The sequence below is a fragment of the Phalacrocorax carbo genome, chromosome 2, assembly GCF_963921805.1.
Source record: "Phalacrocorax carbo chromosome 2, bPhaCar2.1, whole genome shotgun sequence".
Lineage (NCBI taxonomy): Eukaryota > Metazoa > Chordata > Aves > Suliformes > Phalacrocoracidae > Phalacrocorax > Phalacrocorax carbo.
Window position 1 is genome coordinate 151,203,797 of NC_087514.1, and position 15,676 is coordinate 151,219,472.

The following is a 15,676-nucleotide window of genomic DNA, read 5'->3' on the forward strand; positions in this document are numbered from 1 at the left end:
TGAACAGTTTACACTTTTTGGCATTTTTTGCAGTAGGTTCAGAAAAAAGCTACCTTGAGTGGACTTCTTTATCCTTCCCATCAAAATCACAAAACCTGATTATTTGTTGTGGCCTTTCTTCTTACGTCTTATGAGCATACGTTAAAGTTTGAATGAGGAAGCAATCTTCCACATCAAAGGTTAACCACCTGGTGGATTGATTAAGTCACCTGTTTACAGTGCCTGTAAACAGCTCAAATGTACTTAGCCTTCTTTTTTGTTTCACTTTCTTGCGTAGGACACACCAGTAGTAGTCTCTTAATATTTTTTTTCATAGCTTTTCATTATTCAGGTGACTCGTAATCCTGTTCACCTTCTTTTGCATGGATACATGGCTGTATGTCCTAAAGTTGGACTCTCCCAGTTAAGTCAAAATTTTAAAGCAATATTGTAATTTCAAAAAATCTGTCAGAAGGAAAGTCAGTCAACATATTTAGGAAGTACTATCTTATAATTAGTTTATGATCTAAGCTTACAATTCTGCTACTATAGTAAGGAAGGTGGTCATCCATACAACTGGGACTCCTTGTACTGAAGCTCCTTGAGCTGACTAGGTTATTCCAGGTTCCAAAAAACTTGTCTCTGAAGCAGTCTCCACTCAGATACTGCAAAATATTATCCCTTGTCTTCAAATGGGCAATTTGAGATAAATCTCTTGATTAACCCAATTACTGATAGGAAGGGATATTGGAGCAATGGACTTTTGGCAGGTTGATTTTTTTCATTTTATAAGGTGAAGGAAGGGGCAAAGTTCTCAGCCCTAGGAAAGCAAAGAGAATAGTGCATCAAATTATAGCAAAGAATGTCTTTGCTGCAGAGTAAAAAGGGGTTTTATTTTCTTTACTCTCCTAAAGCAATCCTAGGCCCTGTTTCTGTGAGGGGAGACCAGTAAAACACCAAACAATGAAATGCCTTCTAGGTTATCTCTTCCAACTCGGGAGAAGCTGTGCTGAACACAGCATTGGTGGGATGGCAGTTGCCCTGGTGAAACAGCATGCTGGCTATAGAGAGACACCCGAATCGGCTCATACACAGATTAGCCTTTAATCTGGAGAAATCAGTTCTCCTTATAAAGCTCTTTCATTTTTAGCTAAGTGTGTTTTTTCTAATGCAGCTCCATAAACCAGTTACAAGTTCAGACTGAGCAGGCTGAAGGCATCACAATTCATTCACAAACTCCAGATGTTCCTTTTTAAAGCCATCACTTCTGGCAGTACCTTTTTTTTTTTTAATAAAAGATGCTGCATAAGTTGGGCAGAAGAGAAATTATTAAGGAAACTGTTTTTAATGGGGGCATACTTTTTCATTTGTTGGAAGCTATATGTCCCTATGAGATCTAATGCTGTGTGAAACACTAAGGGATCAGCCGTGTTTGGCAAGCATTTGAGACAGGCCCCTTCTGCAAGGTCTTCCTTTTTTGAGGCTTAGTTCTTCTCTATCTCCAGATAATGGAATGGTAAGATCCATTTTCAGAGGAGTTCTGATGTTAGGACAGTTCCAGAGTTTAAACTCCATCGCATTTGTGGTATGGTTGTTTTTACTTCTCTGCTCTGCAGCAGTGCTGTACTAATAAATGAGAGACCGGGACAAAAGCAGCAGGAATGAGTCATAACAACTTAATACAGATTGCTGACTGCATTATCACTGATTTCAGATTATTTCTGGACAAAGCTTGGGTCAGTATTTGCATAAAACAGATTTCCCACAATTGCAGTCTGTCTTATTTTTTGAAGAAAATCATCTGCACCCACCAAGATGTAGTGTAGATCTTGCAGCAGCCAAGAGTTTAAACTTTGGATTCGGTCTCTTGTTTGGGTACACGTGTAGGCAGTAAGTGGTATTTTAAAGGCCAAGTTGCCAAGAGCCTGTTCTTAATTTTAATATCCCTGACAACTTCCAGTGCCAGTGCGTGCTCACTGGTGTGATATTTAGAGATTTAAGAATAACCTCTCAGAAATTCTAGTCCCTGTTTCTGAGTGGTAAGGAAGTCATTGCCTATTTCCATGCAGTCCGTTTAACATTACTTGTGTGGTAGTCTCCTCTAAGTCCATTTGTATGAGCAAAATAAGGGCTAACGCCAGCTTTCCAGGTGGCTGCTGTTTTGAAGTCAGTTCCACAATATATAGGTTCCAACATTGTTTTGTTAAATTTCAATTTGCTGAGTTCAAATTGGAAAATAAATGCAGCTTGCTTTGGAACACATGTGAAAGCTTTGCGCCTTCAGTCCTAAGATGGTTTAATAATTAATCCTATTATCCATCACTGAGAAGACAACAAAGTACTGAGAAGGTATCATTTGGCTGCTGAAGTGGCTGAAAAACTCTTAAGTTCAAAACATGGCTTGCGATCCTCTGACTGCTCTCTTTAAAGGAGGAATGATCAAGTACAAGTAATTGCTGCTTGGGCCATGCCCACTATAAAAATGTGCCAAAGTACACCTTAAAAGCTGAGAAGGGAGTTTGCTTGCTTCAAAGCAATTCCAGCTACCTGGTCAGCTTCTGTGAAAGATTTTTACTCCCTGTTTGGTCAGTTTCTTTAGGAGATCAAAAACATTCAGAAAAACAAAAGGTGTTTCAACAGTTGGTGTTTGACTTTGTTCTAAGCTTGATATGGATAAGGTGAGTTCTCAAATTTAAAATTGTTATCTTAACAAGATTAAAGAGCTTAAAAAGGATTTGTTTTCTCAAAACCAATCGTTGATTTGACATTTTTCAACTATTTTTATTGGAAGACCAGCTAAGAAAAATTGAAGTAGATGTCCTGGAGCTTAATTTGGGATTTTCATCCCAAATGGCTCTACTACAACACGAGGAGTTCTTTCATATGTAACTATAGGTAATGGAAAGCAGCCTGGCCGCTTGTCACCTCCAGGGAATTTGTTTGTAAACCCAGACAGTCTGTGCTTGCAAGGTTAAAAGTATTTGATGTGATCTACGGTTGCTGAGAGACTGTAGATGAAGGCGGGCATTGGGAAGGTATTTGAGAAACTGTACATGAGTAGTTTGCAGACGCACTTTCCTGAAGGGCTTTTAAAAGTTTGCAGCGCTCTTGTTTCTTTTTATGCTTTCAGCTTCAAAATGGAAACAGAATAAAGTCAAGACAAGATCAAATTGGGGGGTTACTTTTCCTTTCCCCCGTCACCCAATGACACAGCATGTTTTACGTGGGCTAACTAGGTTTGCATTTCTGAAGCTTTTGTGATAGAGGGCTACAAGAGGAGAGAGGGGTTCCAGCTGCTCCTGAGAATTTCTTCAGAAGTATGATATAGCCATCTGAATTTCTAACTTCATTAAATTCATATTACTACTTTGTTTTTGACCCAGCAGCCTTCAGCACTTTAAATCACAAACTAAAAGAATGGTTTTAGCAACTTTTCCAGGTGTCCTTATATAAACCCTTCAAACTGACCTGCAATGGCAAAAATAAGATTCTGTAGTTGCTTTCACTTCTCAAATTCCGGACCGTGTACACTTAGTAAAGTATCTTTGCAGAATATTTTCAGAGCACCTTTCAGATGTTTGTGGAATTAATATGATAGTTTGTTTCACAGTTTATCACCTTTCAATTTGATTAATGTGCTGTGCTTTAATTGTCATGAACAGTCCTCTGTAATTGAGTAATTAGAAAACAAAAAAAAGTGGTGGGGAGGGAAGATTGGGAGAAACAGTGGGAGCATGTGTTGAGATCTCCAAAATTACCTCAAGTTCTGTTTTCTGTAGTAGTGCAGGGAAAGCAAAACCTGAATGGTTTCTTCAGAAAGATTCGGAAGGGGACACACCTTCACTTATCAGCTGGCCCTCCAGGTATCATAAAACGTAGCTGTGTGGCTAACAACCAGACTACAAACCTCCCCTTTCTTTCCCTTTACTCTGTGTTCATTTAACCATTGCCTTTAATTTTCCTCTAACAGCAGCAAGGTAGAAAGTGTTGTTTCTTGCAGATAAACAACTGTTGAAACTATTCTGAAGCATCTGCTTTTGTTGCAACTTAGGACCAATTGGTATTTTGATGAAGTGCAAACACCTCTAGCTTCTTCCACAACTGCTGTCATTCTGGCTTCCATTAATTTTTGTAACTTACTTTATCCCACTTTGTACTCTGCAAACCAGCACACCTCTATACCACACACCAATCCATCTTAGCATTCCAAACAACTAATTCCTTGAATTCCAAAGGAGACGGTACAAAAGAAGTAAAGAATTCTATATTGAAAAGTAAAGATCGTGATCAGAACTACAAGCAGCTGCTTTCTTCCAGTTTGGTAACACATACAGTTAGCCCACCACAGGAAGCATTGCAGGAAGTCTCTTTTCTATGTTCCTGATGAAAGTAATTCTGATAACCCAGTACTAACATCAGTGTGGATGTTATGGAGAATGCTTGGTACATGTAGCGTAAAGCATCACTTTCTCAGACTGAACACACTTTCTGTGCTTAAGTAACTTTGGGTTTCCCTGATAAGTGCACCAATCCTCAGAGATAAGAAACACCAGAATATTAGAAAGGCTGGTGTTTCAGATAACTTTGGATATCCTTAATTATTGTCTCAGGTATTAATTTGTCTTTTTTTCCTAAATCTCACCTTTTTAAAATAATATAAACTCCAAAAAGCCTGTTGGTAGCAAGCCTGGAATTGCACATACTTCGAGCTGGATTACTTACTTTCAAATAAAGAACTTGTACTTGAGTTTCTCTCGTTCCCAGAATTAAAATCATCTTTTATACCCATTTGGGAGGGGAGGAAGTTCAGGGCTTTAATACTGTGTATGCGATATTTACAAACGCTTGCCCTGTAAGCTGTCCAAACACTTGGTGTGGCTCTAAAACTGCTGGAGAGCTTACCTGCAGTTGTAGTCATAGAGCAAAGGCTGCCTCCGGCTGCGCATGCTTGTCCCGTTAGTGGAACTGTATTAAGTGGCTAAAGGTAGAATACGACTGTTTTGCATGGGTGTTATACAAGGGTAGAAGTGTTGCTAGAAAATATACTGAAGTAAGGTAACTTTTGGGAACATTCCTATAAGTTTTGCATGTTAGAATGTAATGGAATGTTTTAAAACAGAATGCCTGATTTGGTTTGTTTTTTTCTTTTTAATCCTTTTCTCCCCTGCAAGCCCTCTGAATAGCAACAGCCATGCCATAGTTTCTCTTTGGGCTTTAAGACTTGCCCTTTGAACATTTTTTCCCACTTACTGAAACAGGTTACATCCCATGTAACATTTTACATGTCTTATATGATACACAAAAGCACAAGTGAAAAAGCCTGTGGCAAAACATCTGAAGGGCTAGGTGAAGATAACATGTTTTTTCATCCCTTTCCCCAATGCAATAGCATCTTGATATGATGTAAGCTGCCCAGTGTTTAGACATCTTCAGAAATATGACTACATACATGACTGTCAGTGGAATTTGCAATTTCAGGCTGAGCCCAACACTTGGATAATATAAAAAGCAGTTTTGATCATCTTGCTTGTTTGAGACTATGGGTATGTGCTGTTTGACAAACACAGTTATGACCTCTTGGGAACATGCTGTACGTTTTCAGAGCTTGCTTAGTTACCTTCTCAGAAGTCATGCATGTTTGAGGGCCTGTGAATCTCTTGAATGTTTTTGAGCAATATTACTGCTAAGATTCGGGGAGGAGGAAGGGGTTGCATCATAAGATTGCTTTCTTTTATGTATTGATTGCTTTTTATTTTGATACGATGTTGCTGTCTGTACCCAGAGTAGGTGTCTGTTCCTTCCCAGATTGGGCATTGCTGTTCACAGCTTTAATCCTTTTTCTTTTTTAAAGAGTAAAAGTTAGAGAGAAACTGGTGAAAGAGGAAAGTGCTCGTGGAAGCCCTGAACTTGTCACAGACACAGTATCTCAGAGAAAATCCCATCCAGTGCCAGCCCACTACATGCCTCTTCAGACAGAAACGTCTGCCTTTGATAGGGTTATAAATCAGCCTGTCAGTTCAGTCCGCCAACCGATACATGGCTATATTCAGCCTGCTAGCATTGCTCACACAGCTCAGCTGATGGCAACAGAAGAACCAGCAAACATCTCTGTTGGCAGCCTCCTCCTACCAGACAATGTTAGCCTCTTAACAAAATCGTCAGCAGCCATTGCATCAGAGAGTGAAAAGAAAGAGGCGCTTGGTTATGGAGCAAAGCCTGATGAAGAAGATTCCTTGGAGGATGAACAGGCTTCCAGAGGCAGAAGACCAATCTTGCCATCTGAGATTCGCAAGCAAGGGAAGAACCATGAAGGCCTCTTTGGAGGAGGAGAATCGGATACCACCATGGGGAGTTCCTCTTTCGCAAGCCAGCTGAAAGTTAACTCAGAAGTTCAGAGAGAGCTGGAGTGCAATAAGAGGCAGGCTCCCGAGCAGCATTTTAAGACCCCTGAGAACATAGAAAGGAGCGAAGCTGTTATGTACATACAGAGTGGGTCTGTATCACAGCCTGCCAAGGCAAAAGCTCCTGCTTGGAAAGTGTCGACAGCAAAGCATAAAGTCCTGACTCGCTCAATGTCTGACTATACGGTGGCTCCTAAGCTAGAAGCTTTTAAAAGTAAGGACAGCATGGAAGCAAATGCACCAAACGGTGAGATTGGCATGGTTGACACAAAAGTCTCTGTTGCCCAGCTCCGTAATGTCTTTCTGGAGACTGCTAATGCCAACAAGAAAACCGAACTGTAGGTGACATTTCAGATGTATTTTCGTGTGAAACTTGCACGTCCTTGGCAAAAATTACACACACTCAACAGCAGTTGTGTTCGGCACTTAAAGCACACAGCTTAGCTCTCACCAGTGTGTACTGGAGGCTGAGATGGTTTGAATCCTGCTTTTGTGCTTCTGCTTGCTAGTGCAAGTTGTGATGTGGGGTAGCTGGAATGTGTATGTCTGCGCATGTTACCAGAGGAGCATGTAGAGTGATCTCTAGTGAATTGTTGAGATGCTTACCTCTATGCTTTACTTCTCTCTTCTATTTTCTTTTCTATGCACTTTCTGTCATGTGGTTTAAAAGTGAATCTCGGTTTGAGATGTCAACGGCAGGTAGCACTTTGTCTGCCAATGGTGACCGTGAAAGAGGGCCACGAAGGCCGAGGCGCTATTTTTCTCCTGGTGAAAATAGAAAGACTTCTGAGAGATTTAAAACTCAACCTATAACATCAGCAGAACGAAAGGAGACAGATAGGTAGGCATGTACATAGCTCTGTGTAGCATTCTGGTGCAGGTAGACATGAACAAGCCTGTGAAGAGACTTTGTTCATTTATTTGCATAAACATTTTGCAAGGTTATTGTTTACCTTTAAAAACAGTCAAGTATTTGTTATAGTTTCTTATAAATAGATACCAAAACACTGCTGACAAAAACAGTTTGCAAATCCACCCACCCACCGCACCCCCGTAAAATGGTGAACAGTGAATCATCATAGAGTATCATGGCTGTCTGGTTCTGTCTAATGATAAAATGCTTTTGTCTGTTTTTGTATAGTTTCCTTTCCATCTACTCTGCTTTATCATTTACTTTTTTTGTAAACAACCATAGCTACGTATTTTATGTTAAAAGAGCTGGCAGCAAATCTTAGACTTTTATCTTCTGCAAGATGAACTGGAAATAATTTTCCTTTACTGTATTTAAGTTTGGCTGCAATTGCTTGCCTTTCTGCTTTATTAAAGGATGGCAAAGTGGAAACTGAAACTTGAAAAATAGATAAAGTTTTCCCACTCTTAAGACTTTTGAGGTCCTTCTACTTCAGATGGAGTTTGAATTTAATTTTGGATGTCTCATTTCCAACTAACTTCTTTCTGTTTGATAATTTTTCACTAGGTCAATTTTGAATGCGGAAGTACCAACTGCTGAAGGTATGTCACTATACTATTTTCTAAGGAAGAAATGGGAGTGAATGCGTTTTGTTTTAACTGGATAATTATTTGATAATGCAAACAAAGTCCACTTGAAAATAACTATCATTACATATAATGTGTTTAAAGTACCACTTTTTCTTGGGCCATGTCTACTACAGACTTGATTTCAAATTCATTTAAGTCCAAAAGTCTGTCTATGGATACCGAACTTCGGGAGGCAAGGCGAGGAATGGCTCGATGCTTTCCAACATAGGGTGGGTTTTTTTGTCTTGATTTAGACAATAAATAAGCTAGTCGATCGGGGGGAAAAAATATACACGTTTTAACTAGTGGTCTAGGTCTAATAACTAAAAAAGCCATTACTATAGTGTGAAACTGAAATTGGTAATGTGTTTCTAACTAAGGAACTTGCAAGATGCTGGTTATTAAATTATATAGTTCAGTCTACCGTCTTGCTTCTTTTTCCCTCTTGTCAGTCTCGGCAGGTCTGGCATAAATTAAGTAGGTAATCTCATGAGTTCCTAAATTTAGATTTAATGCCTTACGCTATTTGAAAGCTGATATTCTCTGCAGCTTTGAGATGCTGGCTCTTGGATCTGGAGGACGCTGATTCCTGCTCCAAAGGATACCAGTTGAGCCTCTGAAAAATGGGGACACAAGGTGGTAATCAGAATGACCAGCTTCCAGGAGAGACCATCTTGTATGGTTAACTAGTAGAAAATAGATGTTCTGTACAGCAGGATGAATACTGACCCTTAAGACAGTCTTTCAGTCTAATTATTTAATTTCTTAGTCGATGTGTTATCGTAGACTAATATAATAAATTTGATTATTTATAAAATATTGTTCGGATAACTTGAAAGCCCATGAACTGTCCTGAAGACAAGTCTTGTTCTCAAATCCTGTTAAGAATTTTCCTCTGAAATACATGTAGATACAAATAAAGTTTGCAGAATTTCATTGATGATAAGTCTCTTGTTAAATGGGAGTAACAGCCAGCTCCTTTGCTGGTGGTGCTTCATGTCTTAGTAGAACATAATTTTTGAGTTCAAACTAAATGAGTTCAGAATCATTTAGTCAAAAAGAAAAAAAAACCTTGCACTTAATATGAGCTTGATTCATTATATTCAGCTTCTTTTTATTTTTCCCCTTGCATAGACGAAGAAAAATTGGATGACCGAGCCAAACTAAGCGTAGCTGCAAAGAGGCTGCTTTTTAGAGTAAGTATTACATTTTCTTAATAGAAAGCTGAGTTAAACATTTCATATACAAGATGCTGAAGAACCAAAGTGCATTAGATTGAAGTGTAATGCAGTTAACCAACTCCAAGCTGCATAACTTTTCTTTACTTAGTCTTGCCTATCTACACAGTAGACCTGTTGCTCTAAAGCCTTCTTCAAGAATGTAACTTAGAGAGATGTGTAGTTAGATTTAATTCTGTGACACCTACTTTGCAGTTACGTCCCCCATCTAATGCAGAGATGGGCATTGGGAAATTTACTAGTTTGCATGCAAGAAAGCTAAAAAGAAATTACTGGTTTAAAACTTTTCTTCCAAGGTTTTAATTATGACATATGTCCTCTTAGGAGATGGAAAAATCATTCGAAATGAAAAATATTCCTAAACCACCTACAAGAAGTTCAGCAGTGGAGAGAAGACTGCGACGTTTGCAGGATAGATCACACACACAACCAATTACCAGTGAGGAAGTGGTCATTGCAGCTACGTAAGTCTTGTATATATGTTGGCTCTAACTTTGGTTCCTGCTTTTAAATCTGGGAAATAAGTTCCATATATGTGGTGTTTACAGCTTTGTAGTAAGAAAAACATTTATTGTTAAGGGCCAGCTTCCTTGAGAACCACGGGGGGAAGCTATGTTGAAATTCCTTTTTAGAAGTAGAGGAACTAGTAAAGCATAACTTGTATGAACTGTAATTTGACAGAAAGCTTATGAACCTGTAGAATAGGTGAATGGGATTAATCATAGCATTGGTTTGTAACTCAAATGAAAAATATACTTTGTGCTGAGGGAAATCTGCACAACTTCTTATGGGATGTATTGAGATAACCTTTTACACTCTGAAATCTCAAATGTAATTTTTGGAAATGCATTTCTTGCATTCTGGTCATAAATCATGAAATTTTCCTGAAAGAAGAAAAGTAATTTTTGGAGAAAATTACACAAAGGTGAATGGACGTTCATCTAATGATCTACTAAAAGGCAGCTTATGTTATGGGTAATGAGTACCTTCAACAGACAACCTGTTTGCGCCTTTAAGTTTTTAGTTCTTTCAAAGTATTTGAAGTTACTTTGCAAAGGTTGCAGCAGATAACTCAGTTAATTAAAGATCATTGCTGTTTGTTTTTTTCTGTTTTGTTTTGTTTTAGTTTTGGTCTTTTCTGTAGTTAACACTTAATGTATTGCTTTTCTTAATGCTTTTTTCTTCTCTCTCCCTGTGAATTTTCCCTCCTTGGCAATTCTTTAAAGTGAATCTACCCCTGCTTCACGTTCTGTGAATACCCACACAGTAGTGACAAGAGTACCTAGTCCCACTGTAGTTAAGAGCACTGTACAACCTATCAGGTACTGGGGGGGATAAACATGCATGTTACATGGAGCACAAGATTCCTCAATAGCAGATGCATCTTTAAAGTCGTGAATGCCTTTTCAATGTGTCAAGTCAATACTTGTTTCAAGAGTATTTAAAACATTTGTCAACTTCATTTATGTTTGCATGATAAAACAATGCAGCTTTTTTGTTTTGTTGTTTTTTTTGGTCAAGCATCTGTTTTCAGGACCTTTCTAACCACACTTACCTGTTCTAGAAGCATATTCTTCTTCTTTGTGAAAGAAACGAAGTTGCATGTGAGCAAACCTAGCAGAACCCTCTTTGCTGTTGTACTTTTTTTATACAGTAAAGTCATCTCAAGGTGAAAATACCAAAGCTGGGTGCTTGATTTCACAAGCAGTACATATCCTCTTTATCTGTCTCTACATATATTTTTTTTTAGCTTGCAAAATTAAAGGAAAGATAAGAAATTGCACCACCTATAGGTAAAGTTGCAGAATACTGTTTGCCTGTTCTGAATGAGAGCATTTTAGCAGAGACCACGACAGAAAACAAAAAATACTACTACTAATGCCATAAATGTGGCTGAATCTAGCTAGAGTTGAATAAAATATATTGTTGTAGAGACAAATGCAGTTACAGCTTTTATGAACAAATGTGTCTGCCTTCAGCATTGGTCAAACAATCCTTAAAATTAATGGAGTGTATTTCAAAACTATTTTTTGTTGTTGAGTTACCCCAGATAACTCAAAATGAAAAGACAGTCTGAATTCTGTTCCACTTCAAATTATAAGAGGCATTACAATTTATGCTAACCTAAAAGCAGCACTAACTTGGAGTCTAAATCCATCTTTTAAATGTTTTTATGGTATATGCTCCACAAATTATTTCTAATAAAATTGCACTGTAGGACTTGTGTTTGTTCTACAGCAGGCATCTTAAATGCCTCTCCATAGCTCTGTATTCTGTATAAAGAGATTGGTCTGAAAAGTCTCTCTTCGATCTTGAGTTCCCCTTTTAAAAAATTCTTGTGTCCTAATCAAATGAATTTGTGAATGAAAATTTAACTTTTTTTTAAATCTTCAGCTGTTGAATTAGAATTCATCATGCCAATGTTGAACCACTGCATAACCACTTAGGCTGCTATATTACATTGGCTATTGTGCTTCATGTGCAGTTCTTCTGCTTCTATCAGGTTGAGATCTTAAAACTTCATAACGGCTTTTTCAAAACTCATTTCCAGTTCTGTTTCTTCAGCTTGCAGGCATCAGCACACCAAAAAATTTTGGCTAAAGAGGAGATAAGAGCCGCCAAAGAGGCGATGGGGCAAGATCAGTCTGAAGAACCAGATTCTTCCACCTTAAGTTTGGCAGAAAAGATGGCTTTGTTTAACAAACTGTCTCAACCAGTATCCAGGGCTATCTCCACAAGGAGTCGAGGAGATATTAGGCACAGGAGAATGAATGCTCGTTACCAGACTCAGCCAGTCACTCTTGGAGAAGTTGAGCAGGTAAGTGCAATTTTACCTCTTCTTCATTTGTTTCTTTTTATTGGAGAACACAGCTTCAGTGTAACAGCTGGCCTTTTCTTTGCTCTGAGCTACACACTGGGGCCATGACATATTTGCAGGAAAAAGCTTGTCAGGAAGCAGTCTTCCGACATTGAGGAACAGCATCCTCTAAAATGTTCAACTTCATTGATGTTTTCCTTTTTTATGTAATTCAAGAGTATATCATGTTCCTGATTAGTGCATGCTGTACCTTTCACAGCGTCTGTCTTTTCTGGCAGAATATTGCATATCTTCTAAAAGTAAGTTCCTGACCAAAGGGGTAAAAATTGTGACACGTATTTTCATGTTTAGATGTATTTTCAGGGAATTTTGGAGCTTTGGAATTTTGGAGTTGCACAGGACTCCTGTGCAACTTTCAGAATCTTTCGTGAAAGCACTAGATATTTCCATTATTAGTCATTTTCCTCTGGGAGGAGGCGTTGATTTTTGTTTTTTTTTCCCCTAAAAGCAGAATATTTTTGAAATTCAGAAAGTCGTGGTCAAAATTAAATTATTTAATATGAGCAGTGGAACTGGGCTTTCTGTTCTGGAATCCTTCATATAATTGGAATGGGAAAGGAATGCCTTTTTAGTGACATTTGAGCATAAGATAGCCCACAGTGGCCTTTCGGAGCTGATGTTCACAACAGCAGAAACATCAGTCCCTTGGTATTACAGCTTTAAATGAAATTGCTTTAACAGTGAAGCACAACTTCTATGTATGTTGTATTTTTAGGGATTTGGATCAGTCTGTGTTAGGAAGCTTCTACCCTTCTCTTTCTATATGCTTCACTCATGTTTATACGTTTTCCATATTATAATAATAGAATAGTGAGAAGGCAGGATTTCTCTAACCATATTGGGGCAAAGCTGTATAGGTATATAATTATACTTCATGCCTACTTTACTTAGGCATGAAGTAGTAGTAAATATTTGGCAAATATATTTTAGCAAGAATTCCAGGCCTTACGTAGTCCTCTTCCTGATCATTTGCCACATGCCAAACAGTGCCTGGACTTTTTAATGATTATGTCACTAATTTGTTTGGGGGCCAGGAGGGTGATTAACAGAAGTGGGCTGAAGCAGATGGGAAAGAAGCCAGTGATAGTCGCATTAGTTTGTCGGACTTTTACAGAACAAATTTGCTCTTCAAGCAAGGAAACGCAGAGGAAGCATGTTCTGACATCACTTTCTGAACCTAGCAAAAGAAACCAGAGTTGACTCTGAACCAAGTTCAATGGGAATGTGATTTCAAAAAGACTTTCTATAGTGAACTGTTCGTTTGGAGTTTTTCTAGGAAGAAACAAAAGCAGGGTATCAAAATGGATAACTAGAGGTTATGTTAGCAAAATACAAAATTGCAAATGAAAATATCTTGTCATTACAAGTTGAAATCCCTTTGCTGATCTCTTCTAAATTTCTAATTCTGATAGATGCAATGGAAAAAGAGTAAACTGGTAACTATTTTCTTAATCGTACTTTGGAATCTTTGAGCTAGCCTAATAGTCTTTGCTCTGCTTTCCAATTTGTTTAACGAAATAACTGTGTTGTCCATGCTTTATGGAATTTGCATGTGCATTTTAAGTTTTCAGTTGACTTCCTCCTATTGGTGTGATTTTCATCTATTCCTTTTGCATGCTGTTCACTAGCTCTGCAGTTTAAGAAAACAAGAAAGCAAGCCAAACAAAAAGCTCTTGTGTGTGTGAAGGCATGTTTGTCAGCCTCTTTCATAGCTTTTGTCTCCTTTGGAGAAGACAAAGCCAAGCTCTGCATTTCAGAAAAAAAAATTTGCATCTGAACTGTCTCTAGGAAAACTTTATAAAGTCATTATGTTAGAAAGGTAGAGAAGATAATTGTTCCATTGTAGAGGCCGGCAAAGCTAATTTGGACTTTTTTATAATATGCTCCTTAGATTCAAATACTTTCCTCAGAGACGTACATGACAGCCAATGTTTGATATTTGAAAAAGTCTTAGACTAACAGTCCTATGTGGAGGTGATTTATGTGGCAGAAGTGTCAGGAATGTCTGCCCTGTTTAGGACAGCACAGAGCAGAGTCTCTCTCTGGCGCTGAGCTAGCTCCAGAGCTGGAAGCTGCATAACTGTATCGGAGCAGAGCTGTGCCAAAGCTAATTAGCCCTGCTGAGATGCAGAGTTGATTAGCCTGGCCACATGGCATGTCATCCAGTATCTGGAACCTGAGCTAATTTCTTTCCCCAGTGCTGCACAGTACCATGTCTGTATGAAATTTTCATGGAGCCCTGACACAGCATCATGATGCATGCTACATACAAACCCTTTACTACTAAAGATGTTGCTGTTCACATGCAGTTGTTTCTTCCCTGGGTGGAATTAATCCATCTGCAGCCAAATCATGGGGGCATTGTTGCTCTCCTTGTCTCTTTCTAGTCTATATTTATAGAGCACTATATTCATGTGGAAGCACACCTCTGAAGAACTGATGTGATTAGACTGTTTTCAGGAATTGATAATTTCAGAGCTTTTAAGTCCTCTTGTTTTGTTTGGGTTTTTTGGTTTGGGTTTTTTTTGTTGTTGTTCTTTTTTGTTTTTTCCCCCCATAGGTACAAAATGAAAGTGGAAAACTTACTCCCCTGTCAACTGCAGTAGCAGCATCAGTTTCAACAATGGCATCTGCCCTTTCTTCACTGTATGCTGGAGACCTGCACATGAAGCCAGCTACTGATGGAAGCGTGAGCACTGCCGCTAGAGCTGATTTGAGATTCCACTCTTCAGTAGAAAACTCGGATTCTTCAGGAAAACGCACACAGAAGTCTGAGCAGTGGCAGCCCTCAGTGGAAGCGCAAGAAAGCAACAGAGCATCCAAGAAGCATGAAGAAGAGAGAAAGAGGTTTCTAGCACATGAAGGTAATGAAATTACAAAGTACAGCTCCTTTGAGGAAGAAACCACACATCCTGTTCCTGAAAACACAGGAGAGTACCATAAAGAGACAACATACAGCTTCCTGAGGAAGGGCAGCATGGAACTGTGTAGTTCACAAGCACTTTTTCAGCCTCTTGAACAGAAGGAAATCGATACTCGCATGCAAGGTAAATGGGCAAAGAAGGCCAGTTCTTTAAAGAAAAGATGGATTTGGAAAGTGTTATGAAAAGCAAAACTTTGCAAAGAGGTGCAGCATAACTTGTGTTTGGTGTAGTCTCGTTGAGCAAACAGTGGTGTTTCTCTAGTTTTAAACATCTCCATTTCAGACATTATCAAGACTGGTTATTTTACCTTTTTTTAACACTGCTTAAAGGTAGAGAAATACCTGTGAAATCTTACGTTTTACAAATACATTTTTCTCTTTGTTATTCTTTCAATTCTTCAGCCTTTAAAGATGGCTCAATTTTATTCAGATTTTCTTACTTTGAAAGAAGTGGTATTATATACAGGAGCAAAGATTTATCCTTCTGTCTTTTGCCCTTGCCCCGCCCTCCAAAATGCTGAACAAGCTAAACTTGCTGCTCTGGGTCACGTCTCTCTTAATCATTGCCTTCTTGTGCATATATAGTTATGCATTAACTACACATGTACTTTTATAGCTAGTAGTGGATAATTTTCAGATAACTAATTTTGCAAAACTACTCTTTATTTTTAATATGGTGGCAAAATATAAGCCAAGTAATCCTCAGACCAATTACATT

At 38.5% G+C, this 15,676-nt stretch overlaps 1 protein-coding gene across 6 annotated transcripts in view; it reads left to right on the forward strand.

The window, feature by feature from the left end:
• Nucleotides 1–15,676, forward strand: part of SVIL (supervillin) — a 148,332-nt gene that overhangs the window by 88,507 nt on the left and 44,149 nt on the right. For 5 of the 6 annotated variants that reach the window (XM_064444899.1, XM_064444898.1, XM_064444901.1 and 2 more), the window contains 10 exons: nt 3,759–3,842; nt 5,831–6,718; nt 7,051–7,221; nt 7,858–7,892; nt 9,054–9,115; nt 9,482–9,621; nt 10,384–10,479; nt 11,723–11,975; nt 13,448–13,471; nt 14,596–15,082. In XM_064444899.1, the coding sequence (XP_064300969.1) occupies nt 3,759–3,842; nt 5,831–6,718; nt 7,051–7,221; nt 7,858–7,892; nt 9,054–9,115; nt 9,482–9,621; nt 10,384–10,479; nt 11,723–11,975; nt 13,448–13,471; nt 14,596–15,082 (2,240 nt within the window). The remainder of the gene's footprint in view (nt 1–3,758; nt 3,843–5,830; nt 6,719–7,050; nt 7,222–7,857; nt 7,893–9,053; nt 9,116–9,481; nt 9,622–10,383; nt 10,480–11,722; nt 11,976–13,447; nt 13,472–14,595; nt 15,083–15,676) is intronic. The other variant, XM_064444902.1, reaches the window with a different exon arrangement.